At 41.1% G+C, this 22,732-nt stretch overlaps 1 protein-coding gene across 2 annotated transcripts in view; it reads left to right on the top strand.

The window, feature by feature from the left end:
- The window catches only part of LOC102392019 (cytochrome P450 19A1-like), a 54,233-nt gene extending 32,651 nt beyond the window's left edge, over positions 1-21,582 (top strand). The window contains exons 4-10 of one of the 2 annotated variants that reach the window (XM_025295052.2): positions 4,196-4,350; positions 7,386-7,562; positions 10,021-10,135; positions 12,901-13,015; positions 13,672-13,834; positions 16,255-16,496; positions 17,668-21,582. In XM_025295052.2, coding sequence (XP_025150837.1) covers positions 4,196-4,350; positions 7,386-7,562; positions 10,021-10,135; positions 12,901-13,015; positions 13,672-13,834; positions 16,255-16,496; positions 17,668-17,916 — 1,216 coding nt within the window. In that variant the 3' untranslated portion in view covers positions 17,917-21,582. 2 annotated transcript variants of the gene reach the window in all.
- The last annotated feature ends 1,150 nt before the right edge of the window (positions 21,583-22,732 follow it).

Here is a 22,732-nt window from a genome sequence, read left to right as displayed (position 1 = left end):
GTTTATAACAACAATAAAAAATGTGACTGAGAAAAAAAAAAGCTCAAAAGCTTAATTAGATTTCATAGTGTCAATAAAATCAACAACCACAACAGAGGGGGGTGGAAAGGGAAAAAAATAAAAATTAAAAAAAATCCAAAGAATCTACAGAACAAGTCAAAACCTAAGAATAATAAATGTTTTTCTTGAGTCACCGCTGTCAGAGTCCTTTCCCTCGCTGGGAGTCACAGTCCACGTCACCTCCCTAGGATGCCCTCTAACACTGTGCTGATCTCTGGACCTGCTGTGGGGCAGCTCAGATTCTAATCTGGTCCTGTTCCTGTGTGTTCTTTCCTCCAATGTCCACAGCTATCAGAATTAGTGCATTTTCTTTTGTGGGAGCTCTCAATGTCCTTTTATATATTCCATAGACACAGAGTCTGCCTAGTTGATCATGTGGATTTAATCTGCAGCTTGTACAGCTGGTGCGAAGGTTTTGGATCGTCTTCCTTAGTCACACTGCCCCTGGGTTCAATTGTGGTTTTATATCCACCTCTGCATGTGAGTCATCCATTGGGGTTTGCTCCTGAGGCTTCCCTGGAGGACTTGGGTCTGTCCCTGTGAGGGCCAGGTCCACAGGTGGTGCAGCTGCTTGGGTCGCAGGGGTTCTGGCAGCACCAGGTACTCAGGGGAGTTGGCAGCTAGGGCAGCAGGAAATATAGAGCTCTAGAAGGGTATGGCAACCAGTATTGGCCAATATGCTCCAGTATTCTTGCCTGGAGAATCCCCTGAAAGAGAAGTCTGGCAGGCCATAGTCCACAGGGTCGCAAAGAGCTGGACATGACCAAAGCAACCCTGCATGGTTAGACGCAAGACTTTTTTTTGCCTGTGGCAGCTTTGCCCCAGTAAGGGTTGAGTGTGAAGGTGGCGCAGCTGCTTGGCTTGCAGGGACCCTGGCAGCGCCAAATGTGCAGGGACACAGACTGCCTCCACTGCAGGAGTTCTGGCCCTATCAGAGTCTTTTTTTGAGCCTCTTGTAACTGGCAATTGGAAGGCCTCTTTGGCCAGTCTTTCTCCATAGCTCTGCCCATTCAGGCATTTAGAGGGCTCCCTTGCCTGGGGTCCTCCTCTGTTGTTCCACACGTCAGGCACATAGACATGGCTGGGCTCCTACTCTGTAGATCAGCATGTCAAGCACTTAAAGGGCACCCTGGGTGGGGTCCTACTCTGTAGTTCAGTACATCAGGTGTTTGATGGGCCAGCCTCTCTATTGTTCAGCTGAGGATGTGAGTTTTGCATGGTTCTAGAAGCCAATGGCATCCCACTCCACTACTCTTGCCTGGAAAATCCCATGGATGGAAGAGCCTGGAAGGCTGCAGTCCATGGGGTCGCTGAGGATCGGACACGACTGAGCGACTTCACTTTCACTTTTCACTTTCATGCATTGGAGAAGGAAATGGCAACCCACTCCACTGTTCTTGCCTGGAGAATCCCAGGGACGAGGGAGCCTGGTGGGCTGCCGTCTACGGGGTCGCACAGAGTCGGACACGACTGAAGTGACTTAGCAGCATACATTATTTTATGCTGGTCAGGTACTCTTGTCTGCTCTCAGCTGGTGTTCTGTATGCATTTCTGTGTCTGAAGGTGTATTCCTGATGTATCCGTGAAGAGAGATGTACTCCATGTGCACCTACTCCTCTGCCATCTTGTCCTCCTAAAATTTTTTATTGAAGTATAGTTGATTTACAATGTTTTGTTAGTATCAGGTATACAGCACCACTTTAATTGAAGAGACTGTCTTTTCTCCACTGTATATTCTTGCCTCCTTTGTCATAAGCTAATTGACCATAGGTGTATGGGTTTATTTCTGGGCTTTCTCTCCTGTTCCATTGATCCATATGACTTTTATCCCAGTATCACACTATTTTGACTACTGTAGCTTTGTAGTACGGAGAAGGTGATGGCACCCCACTCCAGTGCTCTTGCCTGGAAAATCCCATGGACGGAGGAGCCTGGTAGGCTATAGTCCATGGGGTCGCTAAGAGTCGGACACCACTGAGTGACTTCCCTTTCACTTTTCACTTTCATGCATTGGAGAAGGACATGGCAACCCACTCCAGTGTTCTTGCCTGGAGAATCCCAGGGACAGGGGAGCCTGGTGGGCTGCCGTCTATGGGGTCACACAAAGTCAGACATGACTGAAGTGGCTTAGCAGCAGCAGCTTTGTAGTATACTCTGAAGTCAGGAAGCCTGCTTCCTCCAGCTCCATTTTTATTTCTCTAGATTGCTTTAATTACTCAAGGTATTTTGTGTTTCCAAATTAAAAAATTTTTAGTTCTAGTTCTGTGAAAAATGTCATTGGTAATTTGATAGAGATTACATTGAATCTGTAGATTGCCTTGGGTAGTATAATCATTTTAACAATATTCAATCTTCCAATCCAAGTACATGGGTATATCTTTCCATCTGTGTGGTCTTCAATTTAGTTCATCAGTGTCTTTAGTTTTCAGAGTACAGGTCTTTTGCCTCCTTAAGTAAGTTTATTCCTAGGTATCATATTTTCATTGATGTAATTGTAAATGGTAGTGTTTCCTTAATTTCTCTTTCTGATCTTTCATTGTTTGTGTATTTTTGCAATATCCACAAGTCAATTGGTGTGATATACCACATTAACACATTGAAGAGTAAAAACCATGTGATCATCTCAACAGATGCAGAAAAAGGTTTTGATAAAAATTAACAGCCATTTGTAATAAAAACTCACCAGAAAGTGGGCATAGAGGGAATCTATGTCAACATAATAAAAGCCATGTATAAAAAACCCACAGCAAACATCATACTCAATGGTGGAAAGCTGAAAGCTTTTTCTCTAAGATCAAGAAAAAGACAAGGATGCCCACACTTGCCATTTTCATTTGCTATAGTTTTGGAAGTCCTAGCCACAGCAATAAGAGAAGAAAAAGAAATAAAAGAAATTCAAATTGGAAAAGAAGTAAAACTGTCACTTTTGGAGATCACATGATATTACACAGAAAACCCTATCCTTTCAATTATTAAATAATTTAAATGATTGATTTATACTTCCAATGCCATAGCCTAACTTATAAGCAGCCTTCATAAAAGAGCTTCTCACCAAAGTGAGCCTCTCTGCAGAAGAATTCTGTACCGCTGTCCTAAGATAATATTCTCCTCACGTGTGGAGGCCCCCTGATGCGTTCAGCTAGAATTTTTAAAAATTCTATAATACTCAATGTCTTGTCATGCCCTAATTCTATTGGGATTGGAGGTAGGAAGCAAGCCCTGGAGGAGATCTGTGGGGAGGGGGCTGCCTCCTTCCTTCCTACTTGTTCTGAAGGCTGAGACTAGGCTGTAAGAACTGGTCCAGGAGTGAGGGTAGAGGGCAGAGTAGTGGAAGAAGAACTGGGAAGTTGAAGGAAGCCTGGGCTATTGGCAAAGTCCCAGGGATGCCACATCAAGGGCTATCCAATGGCTCAACGTATCCTACATCTTGGGAGAACTCTGTGACCCTCTAGACCCTGGTGATTCATGATGGATGCAGAGCCCCAAAAGAATTGCTGTCACCGCCACAGAGAGCCTTCCAGGTCCACCCAAGTCAGTCAAGTGCAAGGCAGAGGTACCCAGGTGTATCCTTCAGTCCCAGAATGATACCCCTGGGAGGACCAGGCCTGATTAGAGACTCTGGGGAATAGGTGGTACAAGGCAACTGCTGCTTCCAGACTAAAGTGATGAGACTTCAAATATTCCAGCATCTGCCAATTCTGAGATTCACCTCCCGGGGAGGGGAGAGAAGGGCACCATCTGGAGTGAGGCTGCTTCAGGGCTGGAGGCTCTTGGAAACGTGGTGATGTGGAGGGTGCAGTTTCTTACAGCCTTGCAGCTTTGACCACATTAATGGGTAATATTTTAGAGACTTGGTATTAGAGAAGAAGGGCAAATAACAAATAACTCTGTGTGTGTTGTGTGTGTTGTTTGTTCATCTTTAGTGATGCCCAAACAGAGAGCTAGTAGGTAGAAATGTTTTAACTGGAGGAGGAAGTTCTTGTGCTAACACAAATACTTATTTAATCTAACACTAGAAATTATGCATTTTTGTCTAGATCAAATGCATTTGCTACAAGAGCCAACAGGTAGTCAAACTCATCATTTTGAGTTCTTGACCCTTAAAAATCAACACCAAGTTTTGCTTTTGCTGCAGGTCCTCAAGTATGTTCCATGTAATGAAGCACAGTCACTACATATCCCGATTTGGCAGTAAACTTGGGTTGCAATTCATCGGCATGCACGAGAAAGGCATCATATTTAACAATAATCCAGCACTCTGGAAAGTTGTTCGACCTTTCTTTACAAAAGGTATTCAGGTGTCGGGTACATTCTGCTGCTTTGTCTATGAACATGTCTGTTTTGAAATCATTTTTAACTTCTTCTGCTTCATAGTTTTAAAATGGTTACAGCTAACATTCATTACACATGTATTACATAGTAGGCACTATTTTAAACACTTAATTCTTAATTCCACAGCAACCCCATGTGGTAAATAATAATACCACCTACATTTTGCAAATGAGAAAACTGAGGCATAAAGAGGTTAACTATTTGGTCCAGTTTCCATCATTAGTAAATGTTAGCACAGAAGACAACCCCAGAGCCTACATATTTAACCACTTTGATCTGGTTCTTCCTGTTTCTATATCCATCTCATGGATTTAAAAAAGAATTGGCTCTCTATACACTTAATGTCACTTCAATTAAGAATTTAGTGTGTCAGCCATATTTCGGGCTTCCCTCATAGCTCAGTCAGTAAAGAATCTGCCTGCAATGCAGGAGACCTGGGTTCGATCCCTGGGTTGGGAAGATCCTCTGGAGAAGGAAATGGCAACCCACTCCAGTATTCTTGCCTGGAAAATCCCATGGACAGAGGAGAGGAGCCTGGTGGGCTACAGTCCATGGGCCGCAAAAGTCGGACACGACTTAGTGACTAAACCACCACCAGCTATATTTAGCATAGCCAACATGTTTGCTGAACCATTGGTTGACATCCCGTATGTTTTAACAGAAAATAATTTGCAAATAACTTAGAGAATTTTAAAACTGTGAGTGGCTATATATGTCATTTCTTCCAGGCTCTGAGTTTTTTACTTAAGTAAATACATTTCTAGAGAGCTTATGACTTTTCCCCAAGGTAACATAGCCAGATTATGGAATAGCAAAAGCTAGATTCCAAACATCTTTATCTAGTGTTTTCCCTCTTTACCATCTGCCACTGGAATTGAAGTCTTTCTTATAGTTTTATGGGTCAAAAGTCTGATGTGGGTCTCACAGGGCAATAATCAAGATACTGCTGCTGCTGCTGCTAAGTCGCTTCAGTTGTGTCCGACTCTGTGCGACCCCATAGATGGCAGCCCACCAGGCTCCTCTGTCCCTAGGATTCTCCAGGCAAGAATACTGGAGTGGGTTGCCATTTCCTTCTGCAATGCATGAAAGTGAAAAGTGAAAATGAAGTCGCTCAGTCATGTCCAACTCTTAATGACCCCATGGACTGTAGCCTACCAGGCTCCTCCGTCCATAGGATTCTCCAGGCAAGAATACTGGAGTGGGTTGCCATTTCCTTCTCCAATCAACATACTGGGAAAACTATTCCTTTCTGGAGGATCTATGGAGAAAATGTTTCTTTGCCCTTTCCAGCTTCTAGAAGCTGACCACATTCTTTGGCCCATGGCCCTATCAGTGATATTACATTCTGTTTATACATTTGAAATATGGCTTAAAACTCTTGAACTTAGAGGAAAATCAGACATCAGCCTGGAACTGATATTCAAGGCCAATCCTTTCATGCAAAGGATTGATTCATGAAGGAATTAGTTGTCCCACTTGTGGATGTGACAGTCACCCATAAAACAGCATCCCCAACTTCCATATCTCCAACTCCTTCCTTAAGTTAGAAATTATGCTGCCAACCCAAGCTTCCTTTTTATACATGGGTGGAAATGCTTAGAGTCTAGAACCACTTACAGGTCTCTTTCTTATTTGTAAAGTGTGTCTTCAGGGGCTCTGCAGCACAGCTGAGTTGCTTTGTTTGAGCACTCTGAATTTAACAGAAAATCTGAATAACAAAAGATATAAAAAAGCAATTACTCCTAAAGAAAACTCAAAGTAACTTAAAACAAGGAGAAAAATAATTTTAAGAGTTAAACTCTCAAGTTAGACCATCTACCATCATGACCTACTAGTTGCTAAGACAGTCAGAAACAGAGCAAAGGGAGAGAATAGAGCTAGTTAACTCTACCAGGTTTCATTCATTCCTCTATTTGACAAATACATTTGGAGAGCCACCAGGTACTATGGACTTGAAGTACAAAGCTAATAGGTTATCATTGCCCTGAAAGAGTACACAGTTCTATGAGAAAGACTGCTCAAACAAGGATTTGTTTTGTTGTTATGACATTGATTGAGTACAATAAATGATTGTAGTTTGAAGAGAAACTAAGATTAAGAGAAGGTTATATTTGGTAAGGGCTTCCCAATTGACTCAGTGGTAAAGAACCCACCTGCCAAGCAGGAGACGCAGGTTCGACCCCTCAGTCAGAAAGATCCCCTGGAGAAGGAAATGGCAACCCACTCCGGTATTCTTGCCTGGGACAGAGGAGCCTGGTTGGCAATAGTCCATGGTGTTGCAAAGAGTCAGACATACCTAGCGACTAAACAACAACAAAAACATTTGGTAATTTAGAAAATTAGCTGTGACCCCATGGACGGTAGCCTACCAGGCTCCACGGTCCATGGGATTTTCCAGGCAAGAATACTGGAGTGGGCTGCCATTTCCTTCTCCAGGGGATCTTCCCAACCCAGGGATCAAACCCAGGTCTCCTGCATTGCTGACAGACACTTTACCATCTGAACCACTAGGGGAGCCCAACCTATATTAAACAGTAAGCACCTTAGATCAAAACAGTAAGATCCAATTTAAATAGTTCTATAGCAATATTCTGCCATCCAATGAAACATAAAATATCCTATTACCAAATCCAAATCTTCTTTAGAAGGGTATATAATAAACATGGAAAATCACAGATTTGTGATTTATAACAAGTATTACATAGTTCATTTGCAATCTCACAAATGATTTGTTATCATATGAAGAAAAGTATAATTTTGAATAGCCTGTTTTTAAAATATTTATTTTTTCATTTTTAACCATAAATGTGATGACCTGCTGTAGAAAATTAAAAGAATACAGAGAAAGCATAAAGAAGAATATGAAAATTTCCACCCAGTTATTGAATAAAAATCTGTGGTCAGTTAAGCTCTGAACATAAAAAGCCAAAATTGCCTGATCGCTTGTGTGCCCTGGAGTTGGAGGTAGCTCACTCTGATGTTGTCCCCTTCAGCTTTGTCCGGCCCTGGCCTGGTGCGCATGGTGACCATCTGTGCTGATTCCATCACCAAGCATCTGGACAGGCTGGAGGAGGTCTGCAATGACTTGGGCTATGTGGACGTGTTGACCCTCATGCGGCGCATCATGCTGGACACCTCTAACGTGCTCTTCCTGGGGATCCCCTTGGATGGTACTGAAATTTTCATTCTCATGACTTGACATTCAGCCCTTTACTAAACAGGGCATGAGAAGGATAATGAACTCATGGAAAGATACACTTTTTTGTACACTGCTCTTATTTAAATCTTTCTAAGTATTTCTAAAGTGTTTTCCTAGTATGTCTGCATTCTTTATTTATAAGCTCTTAAATATTCATAGCAAGAGCCATCTTCTATTTCTTTTGTATCTCTTCTCATTGCTCTAGGAAATAAGATAATTCTACCCACGGCTGAAACTTAATAGATGTGATCATTTCATTTGGTCATAAATACATCCTACCACCAAACCTATGTATTCAACCATTACCAACCTTCTTTTGCACATGATATATATGCATACATACACATACACATACAAACCCATAGCCACATTCAATCTATTTAACTTTCTATGTATATATACAAACACACACACATAAATATACACTTACACCTCTCCCTCAAAGCCACTAAGTATGAAAACTTTGAGCTGATGCTGCTTAAAGTGATGATGATAACTACCATAAATTTAGTATCTACAATGTGCCAAGTAGTATAAAAAATTGCTTCACATAAAGCTTGTGATGTAGCATTTATAACAATCCTGGCAAGATTTCTCACTCAAGAAGATGCTTTCCTCATTTTATTATAGAAACAAATATTAAACACATCCATTTAACTCTACCACCAACAAAAAAAACAAACATTAATCATGTGGATTCATTCCATTCTGCTGTTGTCAGCTTAAAGAAATTTCTCCCGATTTGATTTCTAACTGTTCACTGATTCATACATTCATTCAACTAACATTTATTGATTGCCTATTTTATGGCAGGTTTAGGTTCTGGGGTTACAGCAATGAACTAGATAAAGTCCTTGCCTTCAAAGAGTGTACATCCCAGTGGCCATATGAAGAGTAAACAAGTTACTGTCTAGTAATATTTTAGGCAATAATAAGTGCCTTGAAAAAAAAAAAGTAGGGCAAAGGGCTAGAAAGCAAAGGGGGGCAGTTGGAAAGAAGCCAAAACTATAGTGGAGAGCAAGGGTGATCAGGAAGGTCTCTTGATCCTCTGATGCGGATTGGACATCTGAACAAAGCCCCAGATGAAGTTTAGCCCTGAACCCCCTGCAGATCTGAGGGAAGAACATCACAGGAATAAGAACAAGGCATGATTTTCACTCTTGCCCACACCAACTGAGCTATCACACCTGCTCCCTGATTGACCACATTTGGACAAGCAAACAAATGATAAGCCCTCCCTTCCTTTTCTCCACTCTCCTCGCCTCCTGTCCCCACTCTTTAATTATTTCTTTCAAGAGGACATTATAGTCTGATTGACATCAGGATGGGTGTCTCATTCACTCTGAGGACCTTAGTCACAGCCTCTTGTCTGAACTCCTTTCAGAGAGGCACTGTAAAAGTCCTATTTGCCTGTCCCACACACTCCTAAGGACTGACAGTTACCTATTTTAGAAGCCCCTTCTCCTTGATTCCCAAACAGCCTTGAATCATAGGAGGGGTAAGGAAAAGTGCATTGTACAACTCTCTGTTAACTTATGGATGCAGATTTTGCTGCTAAGAGCCTGCATAATCCATACAGAGTTATGTGTATTTCCACCTGCTCACTGTGTCCTTGTTAAACTCTCAATGGGCCTGGGGGACACAGTGCACCAAAGAGGAAAGGACATGGCCCTGAGGTCAGATAGGACTGGGCTGCAGCCTAGGGGCTGCCAGCCACACTGGCTGTATGGTGTTGGGCAAACTTCTTCATTTCTATGAACTGCAGCTTCTGCATCTGCACAATGAGGACACTCGCACTCCCTTCACAAGACTCTAAGGATGAAATGAAGTTTCTTTGTAAAGCACCTTACCCTGCGCCTGGTGTTTAGCAGTTGAAAATACATGTCTCTTCCCTTCCCTTGTGTATAATTTGAGAAAAGCAGTGTTTTTTCTTATCTCTAGTATTCAATGTAATTCAAGAAAATCAATTAAGAACTGACTGTTCATGAGACTTAGGATAAGGCATTGAAGACTACAACATAAATTCTACACTCTGAACTGAAATATAAGCAGAAGAATGGCAAGGCTTTTTGCCTTTGGTACCAAATTGAGGCCATAATAGCATTAATTACTTTTTATTTCCCATGGTCAGGAAAACAGAAGGTGTTGGAGGCTCAGCCAAAGAGAAGCATGTGAGATTCTAAGCTGGATCTCTACCATAAACATGAAAACTGCCAAATCTCTGGTTAACTTGGCCATTTAGGTGCTAAAGTAGAATGAATTAGTGTTGATTTCTTTGGTGACATTCATGTGGCTGTAGCACCCACTGAAGACAGAACTTTGTCCTGCTTAGAGTCCAAGATGCTAGGAGAGTCTACAGGGGATCTTCTTTCATTAGCATACCCTTCTTGGACTCATATTTTTGCTCATCTGCTTTGATGTTTTTGCAGAAAGTGCCATCGTGGTTAAAATCCAGGGGTATTTTGATGCATGGCAAGCTCTCCTTCTCAAACCAGACATCTTCTTTAAGATTTCTTGGCTGTGCAGAAAGTATGAAAAGTCTGTGTAAGTAACACATTTTGGAATAATTTTTGATGAGACTGATTTGTGTGTGTCTCAGATATTTCTGGCCTCTTTGGCAAGCTTTCTCGTCCCCAGAACCACAGGGAGCTGTTGATTAAGATGCTGGTGAAGCACTTCTTACAGTGCTTTGGGCACATGTGGCCAGACCACAGCGGAAAGGCAGCCTTAGGCCCAGGGATGCTTTTCATCTAGGAAGCTAAGAACCCCAAATCTAGAACTAGGACACTGCAGTGTGTTTTGAGTTGAAGACAAAAGGGTTGGCTGAACCTATCATTATTTTTTGTCAAAATTTTCTTTTTATATCTAGAAAAATGGAAACATGAAATCATTTATTGTATTATATTGAAACAAGTTAATTTAATGCAACTTGTAAGAATTGACAGTAGTCACAAAAGAATTTTTTCATGATGAACTTTTATAAGGTGTGTTTTTTTTGTTTGTTTAATTATACATCTTATGTCTTGGGGGATCCTAAAATTGTCATTAAATGGCTTTGCCTTGGTCTCAGACTAGTCTAGCAGAAGACTGGACAAATGCCCAATGGCCTGCTGGATAATCATTGGGTTTTCAGGTGCAAGTGTTGTTGTTGTTTAGTCACTAAGTCATGTCAAACTCTTTTGCAACCCCATGGATTATAGCCCACCAGGATCCTCTGTCCATGGGATTTCCCAGGCAAAAATACTGGAGTGAGTTTCCATTTTCTACTCCAGGGGATCTTCTTGACCCAGGAATCAAACCTGTGTCTTTTGCTTGGCAGGCAGATTCTTTACCATTGAGCCACCAGGGAAGCTCCAGTGTGTAAGTTGCCAGCCACTAAACATGCCACCTCTAACCACTAATGGAAAACCCAGGGGATTTAGAGGTAGACAGACCTGATTTGTATCCTATCTCTACCACTTAGTAACCAAATGGTCTTGGGAAGTTCTTAAAAATAAAATATAACCTACTTTCCAGGGTGGGATATGAGTTAATGAGATCCTCTATGTAGGGCAGTCAGCACAGCGCATGACACATAGGCGACAATAAACATGTTAGCTACCTTCATACCTCTGTTCATATCTTACTCAGATGTCCAGACTGTCTTAAATTCTTCAACTCTTAAAGTTCCCAAACTTGGTTGAAGAGCTAACTTCATCCATTTGCACATGTTGAAATTCAGTAATATTAGTCTCCAAGGAGGAACTCAGCTTCATGTTGCTCTTACATGTTCGCAACTGGTCGATGAGTATCAGGTGGATGATTTGGACACGTGGTCCTTTAAACACTTCTCTTTGTCTCAACCAGAGCTTAGTGTGACTTGAATCAATAAGGTCAATTATTCATCTCTTCACTCTGGTCAGATTTTGTGGTGGTTTAAAGAGTCATACTGGTCTGCAGCTACATTTGGTCATTATTTCATCTTCACTATTGTCAGCAGGCCCACAGAAACTTATCACATGAGACTGTTCCTCTTTGTTTTCTTTAAAATTGGCTCAGCAACATTCTCTCAATATATAAAATTTGCTAATGGATAGCAAACTAGGTAACATCTCCTATGACCGAGAGCAGTAAAGATCTAGAGAAATTTTTTAGTCTTCTTCCCCATATGCCCTTGCAATATGCCAATATTTGTTTTTTGTTAAGATATCAATAACATATAAAATTATGTTTCAGTTATCCAACATAATGATTCAATATTTGTATACTCAGCAAAATTATCATCATAATAAGTCTAGTATCTTTCACCATACAACAGTTACAAAATTTTTCTTGTGATGAGAACTTTAAAGATCCCTCTTGGCAACTCACAAATATACAACACAGTAATATGAACACATACTGTTCATGACATCTCAGTGACTTACTATAACCCGAAGTTTGTATCTTTTGATAATCACCACCACCAGTTTGCCTCCACCCTCAACTTCATGCCTTGGTAGACAACCATCTGCTCTATGTGGCTATGAACTCCCACTTCTATTATTTCTAAATTAATTAATTTATTTATTTTACTTTACAATATCGTATTGGTTTTGCCATCCCACTTTTAAAAAGCTTTCACATGAGGCGAGGCTCTCCTGGTGGCCCAGGGGTAAAGAATCTGCCTGCCAATGCAGGAGCACAGGTTCGATTCTGGTCCAGAATGATTCCACATGAGCCAGAGCAACTAAGCCTGTGGGCCACAACCATGGAGCCTGTGCGCTAGAGCCTGGGAGCCAAACTCCTGAGTCCAAGTGCTGCAACTACGGAAGCCTGCATGCCCCAGAGGCTGTGCTCTGCCTCAAGAGAAGCCATCACAATGAGAAGCCCACACCGCAACTAGAAAGTAGCCCCCACTCACTGCAAACTGAGAAAAGCCCAGGCAGCAGTGAAGACCTAGCACAGCCAAAATGAATAAATAGAATTAAAATAAAAAGATTCCACATACAAGTGAGAAAGCCAGTATGTATTTTCTCTATCATGCCAATACTTAAGAAAATACATTGGATTTAGCCTTTTGGTAACAATTCTCAACATTTAACTATAGGTTATAGCCTTGATTTTGCTACCAGTAGCTAGATATGTGGCTAACTCTGGTTCCTTAATATGAATTGTAATGTATACATAATTTAAGGATATTTGCAAATAATTAAGCATAAATTTGGTTATTCGTGAGTACTAATAGCTTCATCTATAGCATTTCATTTTATTTAAACGGCAAATAAATCCATTTTTTGGTGTCTTAACTGAGTACAACAGGTAGATTATATTTTCACTTTTATTTCCAGCAAGGACTTGAAAGATGCCATGGAAATTCTCATAGAAGAAAAAAGACACAGGATTTCAATAGCAGAGAAGCTGGAAGACAGCATAGATTTCGCCACTGAGTTGATTTTTGCTGAGGTACAGATTTACACTGACCATAATTCCCACACAACATATGTGTATGACTGTATGCAAGCGTACTCAGTTATTCAGTCATGTCCTACTCTTTGTAACCCTATGGACTGTAGCCCACCAGGTTCCTCTGTCCATTTTCCGGGCAAGGATACTGGAGTGGCTTGCCATTTGCTCCTCCAGAGGATCTTCCTGACCCAGGGACTGAATCCAGGTCTCCTGCATTACAGACAGGTTCCTTACCGCTGAGCCACCTGGAAAGCATGTATGATTGTATATAGGTGTCTAAAAATTCCCCCTTGTCAATTGCTGCATGTTTCTGCTTTTAAATGTTTGCTTTAGTGTTTATATAATACCCAAACTAAATAGCTCAGTATTAGATAATCTGATTGGACTGACCCTTAAGATTTAAACATCTCTGTGTCTGTACAATACAAAACATGAAAACCAGGGAGTGCAAAGACATGAAATACATAGATAAATGTCTAAACTGTTTGGCTTTGAGCTGAAGATTATTAATAAAAATGTCCATTGTCAATTCCAGAGACTTGTAATTCCTACGATTTCATTTTGTTGAGGTGAATGATCCTTGAGTGCCACCTCCCTTCCTGTTCTGAACCTCACTCACTTTCCCAATATTTCTCTCCCTTCCCATTCTTCAGAAACGTGGTGAACTTACAAGAGAGAATGTAAACCAGTGCATATTGGAAATGCTGATCGCAGCGCCAGACACCATGTCTGTTTCTGTGTTCTTCATGCTGTTTCTCATTGCAAAGCATCCCCAGGTTGAAGAGGCAATAATGAGGGAAATCCAGACTGTTGTTGGTAAGAATTTATCAAACAAACACTAGAGCTCAGAAAATAATTTCTTGATATTAGCTTCTATGTCCTAAAATTTTTATGTCAAAAACTTTGTTAAAATCTGCTCAGAGAACAATAAGGCAAGTCATTGGGTCGTATTTTCATTATGCCAGACAGGTTAAAATGATAGTTCTTCCTGTGTTTTCCTAATTTTAAAATAGCACATACTCATTGAAAAAATCCAAATAATGCAGAGATGTATAAAGCAGAAAATAATGTCACCTGAACCCAACCACTCTTCTCTTCAGCCTCATCCCAATTCCCAGAGGGAATCACTGTTATTATTTTGTGTATTCTTCAAGGTCTTTTTAAAGGGTGACATAAGCACATACATGTGGTTTTATATGTCTGTGTTTAAAACACATGAGATCATCCACAAGGATTTGCTACCTTGTCAGTACCAAAGGCTTTTGAAGGTCCACTTAGGGAAATGGCTATCATTTAAGGCAGCGTTTCCAGGTTTCCAGCAATCCTTTCTTCCAGCTGGGAGCAGAGGCAGGAAGAGAGGGTGATAGCAAAGGCAGGTAACAATCAGTTTCCCTCCCCCACGGTCCTGGACTGCTGGCCCTTCCTCCCCTACCTCTCCTCCTCCGCAGGGGAGCCCCCAGGTCCCTGCTCAGGTCTTACCAACTCCATCTCCTCCTGCTCTGCCTCTGCTTCACATCATTCTCGCATTGCTTCTGATATCCCCACCTTCCCCTAAAAATACTGCCACATTCAAGTCAGAATTGCTTTCTGGGAGAAAATGAAATGCTTTATTTGGAACATGCTTCACATAAGTAATCTCTTTAGGAGTACATTTCAGACACATGTGAAGAGATATCTGTAATGATAGATTTTTCTTTGTTGACTTTAAAGAGTCTCTACGAAACAACCTATTTCTTTGACGAAAGGCAATACATTTAAAAAAATTTTTATCTTATTTACCTTTAAAACAATTGAGAGCTGCTTGAAATAGTTGACAATAAGGTGAAATTTCATACAAGTATTAAATATGTGAAAGAAGGTTTCTGCAGACGTGCTGTTGTGGGAGTAAAGCTGCCTGGGAAGGTAGATAGCGAGGAACCACAATAACCTCCAGGCTTTGGTTCTGGAATGTTTTCTCGAGCACCCATTTCAGGTTATGGGTTCTGTGCCAGGTACGGGGTCACCATGGTGAAGGAGCCAGAGCCATCTCTGCAGTCCTGGGGCTCTCAGTATCATGAGGAAAAGAGAACTCAACAAGCAGGCTCACCGGAGTGAGAAGGAGAGTCATAGAATGACAGACTGCAGGCAACAAGGAGGAAATTGCTCTTGACATCATAAGCCTTTAATACAATTTCCTTGAGAGGTGAAAAGGGCTTGTGCTCCATGATGTCTCCCTGACAAAACAGTCCTCTTGAAACACAAAACCGGGACAAACACTCGTGCATGTGCACGTGCTCCCTCTAGACCCCCACACACCTGGTCATTCCTAGGAAATGACTTGGATTACGTTCCCCATCATCTGCCCTCTACCTCTCCACCCCAGCTAAACACAAAGAGCAGTACATGAAGGGCTGGGTCAGTAGAGTTCTCTGACCAAGTAGACCTCTCCTGGATAGCATAGTTATACAGGAGACAGACCTGCCTTGGGACTCTGGGTTGAATTTCATTCTACAGAACTGATACTCCATTTGAGAATGCTTTAGAGTTATCTGAGCCTGTCTGACCAGTGTTGGGCCATACTGAGACTGTAGAGGTGTCCACCAATCCCCAGCTCACCTAGGGCTTATCTCAGGACCCCCTTTTGTGTGGTGGGGAGAGGGAGTTCTTGGCACCTTAACACACCAGGTTGTCCTGGATGAGATGGGGAGGAGGGATGATCAAAGACATTTTCTGACAGATGACTGCACAGGATACCAGAAGAGAACATTTCCTTGAACATGATTAAACTCACCATCTCACTTTGACTAAAGAAGAAATTAACATCTTCTAGAATTTAGAGTAGGGAACCAAACTCAAGAACCACAGTAGTGGCAGATAAATGTTTGAAGCAAACTGTGTAGGTCTACATCATGCTGCAGAGAGTTTTTCTATAGGGCTCCTCAGACACTCAGCCTCAGCCAGCTGCGGCCATGTGGGGATGTGGATCCAATGTTTTTCGCTTTTGTTATTTTCTAGAAATTTAGACTTAACTATGAAGCCCCTAGATGTTAAGATAATAAAATTCAAATCAAAATTTTCATAAGACATTCTACAGAACAAGCACAGGATATTTTACTCCAGTTACTGGTTTACATTAGAATTATAGATATACATTTTTTCAACTAAGGGCAAACTGTTCGGTGGAAAATGTATGATTTTAAACACTGACCATATATTGAAACTAACATGAGCTGTGTCTTTTTAATCTTATTCTACAGGTGAAAGAGACATAAGGATTGATGATATGCAAAAGCTAAAAGTGGTGGAAAACTTTATTAATGAGAGCATGCGGTACCAGCCGGTTGTGGACCTGGTCATGCGCAAAGCCTTAGAGGATGACGTCATCGATGGCTACCCGGTGAAAAAGGGGACTAACATTATCCTGAATCTTGGAAGAATGCATAGACTCGAGTTTTTCCCAAAGCCTAATGAGTTTACTCTTGAAAACTTTGCCAAGAATGTAAGAGTCCTTCCTTAAAACTGAGCGTGCCACCCTTGAAAGCATCAACTGTTAAATCCCCTCTGTATTTGTGTTTGTACATTTCATTCTATTCACTCATCCCCTCCAGCCTCACCAGGAGAGAACACATTTCCCCTGACTAGAACATACCCATCAGTTCTGTCCTCGAGCCAAGGAGGCTGGCTTTCCAGCTTTTGGAAATGTCTTCATGGAGGGCACATGAGAGATCAAAGTGTGAACAATTCAGGCCCTTAATTTGCCTAAAATGAGATGAAGTTTGATTAACCAACCCACTTTTCCATTTAAACTTATCACATTGTCATCATGTAGATTCAGCTGAAGCATCATCAATGATGATTAGATGGAAATCAAATGAGAAGAAATGATTTGTTTTTTGCAGTCTGCCTTTGGTTCTCCAAATGGCCCCACAAGTACTAGTCTCTATTCTAAACAGAACGTGGTAATTAGAAGCACTCCCATCTTGTTCTTAATTAAGGTGTACTGGAGATTCTGCCTCTGTTACATCAAATTCTAGGCAATTAAAAAAAAAATCTGAATTATCCATATAGTTCCCTCTGTGCCCCTTTTCCCATTGCCATATGGGGAAGAAATATGATCTAAGTTAAACCAGTTCTCTAATTCATTTTGCTTGTATGTAAGCAACCCATGCCATGTTGCCAATTGGTCTAAAATAACTAAGCATCTATTAGATGCCAGAATCCAAATGCGGAGAAGACAGAGAGGTGTATCCCTTTAAATATTTGTATAACAAAAAATATTTAGATTCTTGGCATTAATAGGACAGGAGTGCACACTTTTGCCTAAATCTGTCCTTGGCATCAGGTTATATGGCCTGGGACAACAACAGGCTTTGCCTCAGTGACTGGCAGAACAGCAGTAAAGATGTGGCCTTCCCCCAGAGCTAGCTGAGTACTTTACATGAAAATGTAACTGGGGATTATTGAGGTTGTGTCTGTATCACAAAGGGTGAATCAAACTGGAAGGAGAAAGAGTCTTATCTGAGTCATAGTCATTCCTGTCTGTGAAGAAGCAGTATGGCCATATCACTAAAACCGAGCATTCTGACTGACTGTGGTTTCAGGGCAAATCAAACGGAGATGCATGACTCTAGCCTTTACTACCCTGGCTAATTGTCTGATCTCTTTCCCAGGTTCCTTACAGGTACTTTCAGCCATTTGGCTTTGGGCCCCGGGCCTGTGCGGGAAAGTACATCGCCATGGTGATGATGAAGGTCATCCTGGTCACCCTTCTGAGACGCTTCCACGTGCAGACTTTGCAAGATCGGTGCGTTGAGAAGATGCAGAAGAAAAATGACTTATCCTTGCATCCAGATGAGACCAGCGACCGGCTAGAAATGATTTTCACCCCAAGAAATTCAGACAAGTGCCTCGAGTGCTAAAGAAGTTTGGTCAGTCCCTGCCCCAGAGCACTGCTCAACAGAACTCCACATGGGAATCACCCATCTTCGCCAGGTAGTCCTCCTCACATGAACAACCATGGCCTGTGCCATTTTATAGGCTTACCTCCTGTGGGTTGTCAGCTAGGCAGGAGACACGGTTCATCTGACCAGATCCAAACCAGACACCAGACTGCAAGAGAAAATAGAGGCCAAGAGTTTGTACAGGAAACTGCAGCCCTAAAGACACAATTCCACAAAACATGCTTTGCATGAAAGTGAAAAGTGAAATTGAAGTCACTCAGTTGTGTCTGACTCTTAGCAACCTCATGGACTGCAGCCTACTAGGCTCCTCCGTCCATGGGATTTTCCAGGCAAGAGTACTAGAGTGGGTTGCCATTGCCTTCTCAGTTGGAAAAGACAAGCCACCAGCAAAACTCACCCCAGCTCCTTACTGTCCTACACTGAATTGGGAGCTTTTTAACATCTGGGGCAGAAGCACTCAATTTGATTACAAAGGCCAGGCCAACATCTATGTACCTCGGATCTCCTAGTGTGAATAAAACGGTTTTCATTTGCTTTTTGGTGGGGTGGGGATTACATACCCTTGGAGAATGCTTACAAATTCAGCATTTGACTTTTCCTACAAACTATATTCAATTAACTCTTGTTTCTCTACATGTGACTTGTCTGCAGAAAAAGTTAAATTGAAGACTATCCTTTCCCAATTTCTCAATTTATTCCTCTCTTACCTCTGATACAACAGGTGTAGATTCAGGTATACGAAAAAAAGTAACTTTTTAATAGCCTGAATAAGATATAATTACTACCATTCATCTGCCATACTAAAAAATTCACACAATACATTTTAAATTAAATGAAATTCCTCTTTTCATGTCTGCATAGTTGCTTAGCTCCAGGAGTGCAGTAACCAAGAGATAAATTTAGATAATGGCACCTATTAACTCTTACTGAAGCTTCTGTGATTTTAAGGGAGGGTAAGACTCTGAGTGTATATCTAAATCTACAACCCAGTGGGTTCAAACTCTAAGGAGTGCTCCTTGTACCATTATCCTTTTCTCTCACCTTTTCTTCCCTCTTCTTTCTTTCCATGACCCTAAGCCAAGAGCAACAAGCATATCAGTAGAGAACACAGCCAGGGTAGAACCCCTACAATCACATTTTATCCTAGCTCCAATTTAACAGTTACCTATGAGATTTAACAGTTAACCTGATTTACTGAATCATCACTATATGTAACCGTAGAAAAATGCTCATCTTGGAATTAGTGCCAAATCAAACAGATGAGTGAATTTTCCAAGTATTAATAGTATTTTCCTTGTGTATTATTGATATGGCCTTAAAAGTGTATCTGCTGAATGCCACATAAAAACTAAAACACTAAATTCATTTACAAACATGTAAATGTTTGCCATTGAGTCAACCTGAATATTCTTCTCATCCTGCTGTTTGGCAGTAGGGCAACAGCTGAGTATAAAGTGAGAATGTAAGCTCCTGAGAGTGGAAGCTCTTTTCTTTCTTTTGGAATCCATGCCTGTCCCTTATTCTCACTCCCCATATTTGTTTTCAAGATCAATACTGAATTGACACTCTGGCCCAGAGATATTCTAATTGACCCAGAAATCAAGTAAAGGAGAAGCAGGAATCCTAAAAATTAAAGGATGGGCATTAATAAAGCAGCAAGTATTTGAAATTGAAATTATCTAGATCATCTATATGACATAAACATATGCAGAAATATATCTGTGTATCTGGATGTATCTGTGTAGTCAGGTCTAGAAAATGAAAGTCGCTCAGTCATGTCCAACTCTTTGTGACCCCATGGACTATACAGTCCATGGAATTCTCCAGACCAGAATACTGGAGTGGGTAGTCTTTCCCTTCTCCAGGGGATCTTCCCAGGGATCCCAGGGATCCCAGGGATCGAACCCAGATCTCCCACACTGCAGGCTAATTCTTTACCAGCTGAGCCACAAGGGAAGCAGTCAGGTCTAGATGAGTATCCAAGCACTTCAAAAGCTTGAAAGAAAAGGATTTTAGATTGAACGGATCCTCATTAATTCACTTGGTGATTATTAATGGTTTACTTTGGCGGGAGCTACATAGTGGAGCAAAACAGACTTTGGATCCCTGTACTTCATCCATCTAATTCTCCTGAACATCTACTGTATTTAATATGCATATATGCAGCCAAGGTCATACTCTGCCTATACAAAGTGAAATGGAAGGTGAATATAGTTGTATATAGATAATGCAGATACAAAAATATGCTCGGGGAAAACTGGGGTGGGGTGGGGGCAAGGAGAGAGGGAAAATATTGGTTAGTGTTATCTAAGCAAACTCTCCCAGAAACAAGTTATCTGGGTAATTGTTCAGCTTGTCACTCTTTTCCCTGTATTGACAAACCTCATAAGTATGTACAGACTTGGCTTAAGGAATATGGAATGTCATTGACTTTACATTGGGTTGATGAATGTATATTTGAAAATCCTGTTTTCGCTTCAGAATTTGGCCTTATTGTTAAGTACTTAATTGTGACTCTGAATGTGCTGTGTATTCTCTCTTCACCAACTCTCAAAGAACTGGAATGTATAAAATTATTAGTGAAATGCATACACATGAGGGCTCTTATCATTTTCAACCTGTGAGGAAAACTGTAGTCTCCCATCTTTGGAAGTTCCAGACACCTGCCTCTATCTTCATCGACCTCTTACTCTTCCCTCCCCCAAATGGAAAATCATCTCATTTAGAAAGACTCCACATAATGGGAAATGCCAGTTGGAAGCTGTCACTTTTTATTTCTAAGCAGCACCCCTCACCATTCATGGTGCTAATATTTCACAGAAGTGTGGGGCACTGGCCCACTGGAAAGAGTGCTAGCTGGGCCCTCCTCAATCTCCTGTAGTAGTTGGTCTCTGGAACTGAATTTCTCATCTGTATTTGCAAAAAGACTGGCTAAAGTTTGTCAAAGTATGGAGTTGAATGGAATTTGTGGTACTTTCAGTTGAACTCAGCTCAAAAACAAAGTCAAGCGCTAAGGGCAAAGACAAACTCTCCGTGGCTCAACTCAAGATATTACTCATTCTCTTACTGAAGTTTTTAGCAGGTTTTGACCTATGTCTAGGGAGTCACTGCCATACCATTTCCACCAGGTCAACAAGACAAAAGGAATGCATATAGATAAGGCAATCTGGTCATCAAACCCAGCCCATCAGGTATACATGTCTCTTTTATGTTCCATCAAGAAAGCATTACAGGAAACCCAAACAGGAGCTCTGTATCAACCTAGAGGGGTGGGATGGGGAGGGAAATGGGAGGGAGGTTCAAAAGGGAGGGGATATATGTATACCTATGTTGATTTTGACACTGATTCATGTTGATGTTTGACAGAAAACAACAAAATTCTGTAAAGCAATTATTCTTAAATAAAATAAAAAGAAACAAACATTACAGACTACAAAACAAATTAAAATTCTTATGAGAGTTTTTATGTTAAAGTTAATTAAAGTTCTTATGAATGATTACTGTAAGAATAATCTTAAATGCACTGTACTTACAGCCTAAAGCAAATTTTTCACAGACTTTAGCATTTTAACGTATTGATAAAACATTTCTTGTAATAAAAATTGTAAGTTGCAAGACCTGAAAGCTGAGCCTGCACTCCAGGTGTTTTTAATGTTTCTTTCACCTACAAATCTACAAATAAGGAGGCAGTAAAGTCTTGACTCTGGGCCCAGCCTTTTTACAAATGTATACTTGGGTCAAATGTTTATTTACTTTCTCATATCTCAGTTTTCTCATCAATCCAATAGGAATAATAAATTCCTCAGAAGGTTGATGTGGCAATTACAAGGGATAATTTAGGTGCCGCTCTCAGCACAGTGTCTGGTATAGGGCAACTTCTCAGTAAGCCTTGCACCTGATAATGGCGATGCTCAGTAATTAGGCTGATGATGACACTCTGCAACCTCTTTTCATGTGCTGGAGGGGCAGAAGATGTGCCAGATGCTTCTGCATTCATGATCTCACATTAAATTTCCTGACAACTCTCACATTAGTATGATTGCCTGGGAAGGCCCACACTGTATAGATGATAAGACAAAGGAGACTTGCCCATAAGGACTCAGCCAGTAAAGGAGTTCGATTCTTGCCCATTTCTCATTCCAAACCCTCAGCCCCTCCATCATGCTGCCTCTCTGCAGCAGGACTCACTGCTGGAAGGCTGAGGAGTCTAGTCCCAGGTTCTGGGCTCTCACCCATGTGATGCTGGGTAAACCCTTTTCAAGTCTCACTTCACCTCATGTTCATCTCATTACCCAAAGAAAATAAGTCAGGAAATATCTTGGTTTCTTCATCCATAAAATTTGGATGATTCTACCTGCCTTACCCACTTCCCATGAGTGCTTGGAGGCTCATGCTCAAGATAGGTGTTTCATGGGAAAGTGCTGTAAAACTTCACTTAGTATAAGGTGATGGTATTAACATGTGGATTGCACCAGCTGCCTCAACTGGAAATTATCAGATTCCATTAAGCTATTACCTAACCATTAGGAACATTCTTAGTTTTGCATAATTTCAATTCATGTGGTACTGCAAGAAAAAAAAGAGTGGAGTAAAAAAGTAATAATTTACTATTTTTTTTTAATTTTATTTTATTTTTAAATTTTACATAATTGTATTAGTTTTGCCAAATATCAAAATGAGTCCGCCACAGGTATACATGTGTTCCCCATCCTGAACCCTCCTCCCTCCTCCCTCCCCATACCATCCCTCTGGGTCGTCCCAGTGCACCAGCCCC

This window comes from Bubalus bubalis, chromosome 11 (assembly GCF_019923935.1).
Source record: "Bubalus bubalis isolate 160015118507 breed Murrah chromosome 11, NDDB_SH_1, whole genome shotgun sequence".
NCBI lineage: Eukaryota > Metazoa > Chordata > Mammalia > Artiodactyla > Bovidae > Bubalus > Bubalus bubalis.
The sequence above is the reverse complement of the archived record's forward strand: the minus strand, read 5'-3'. Positions and strand labels throughout refer to the sequence as shown.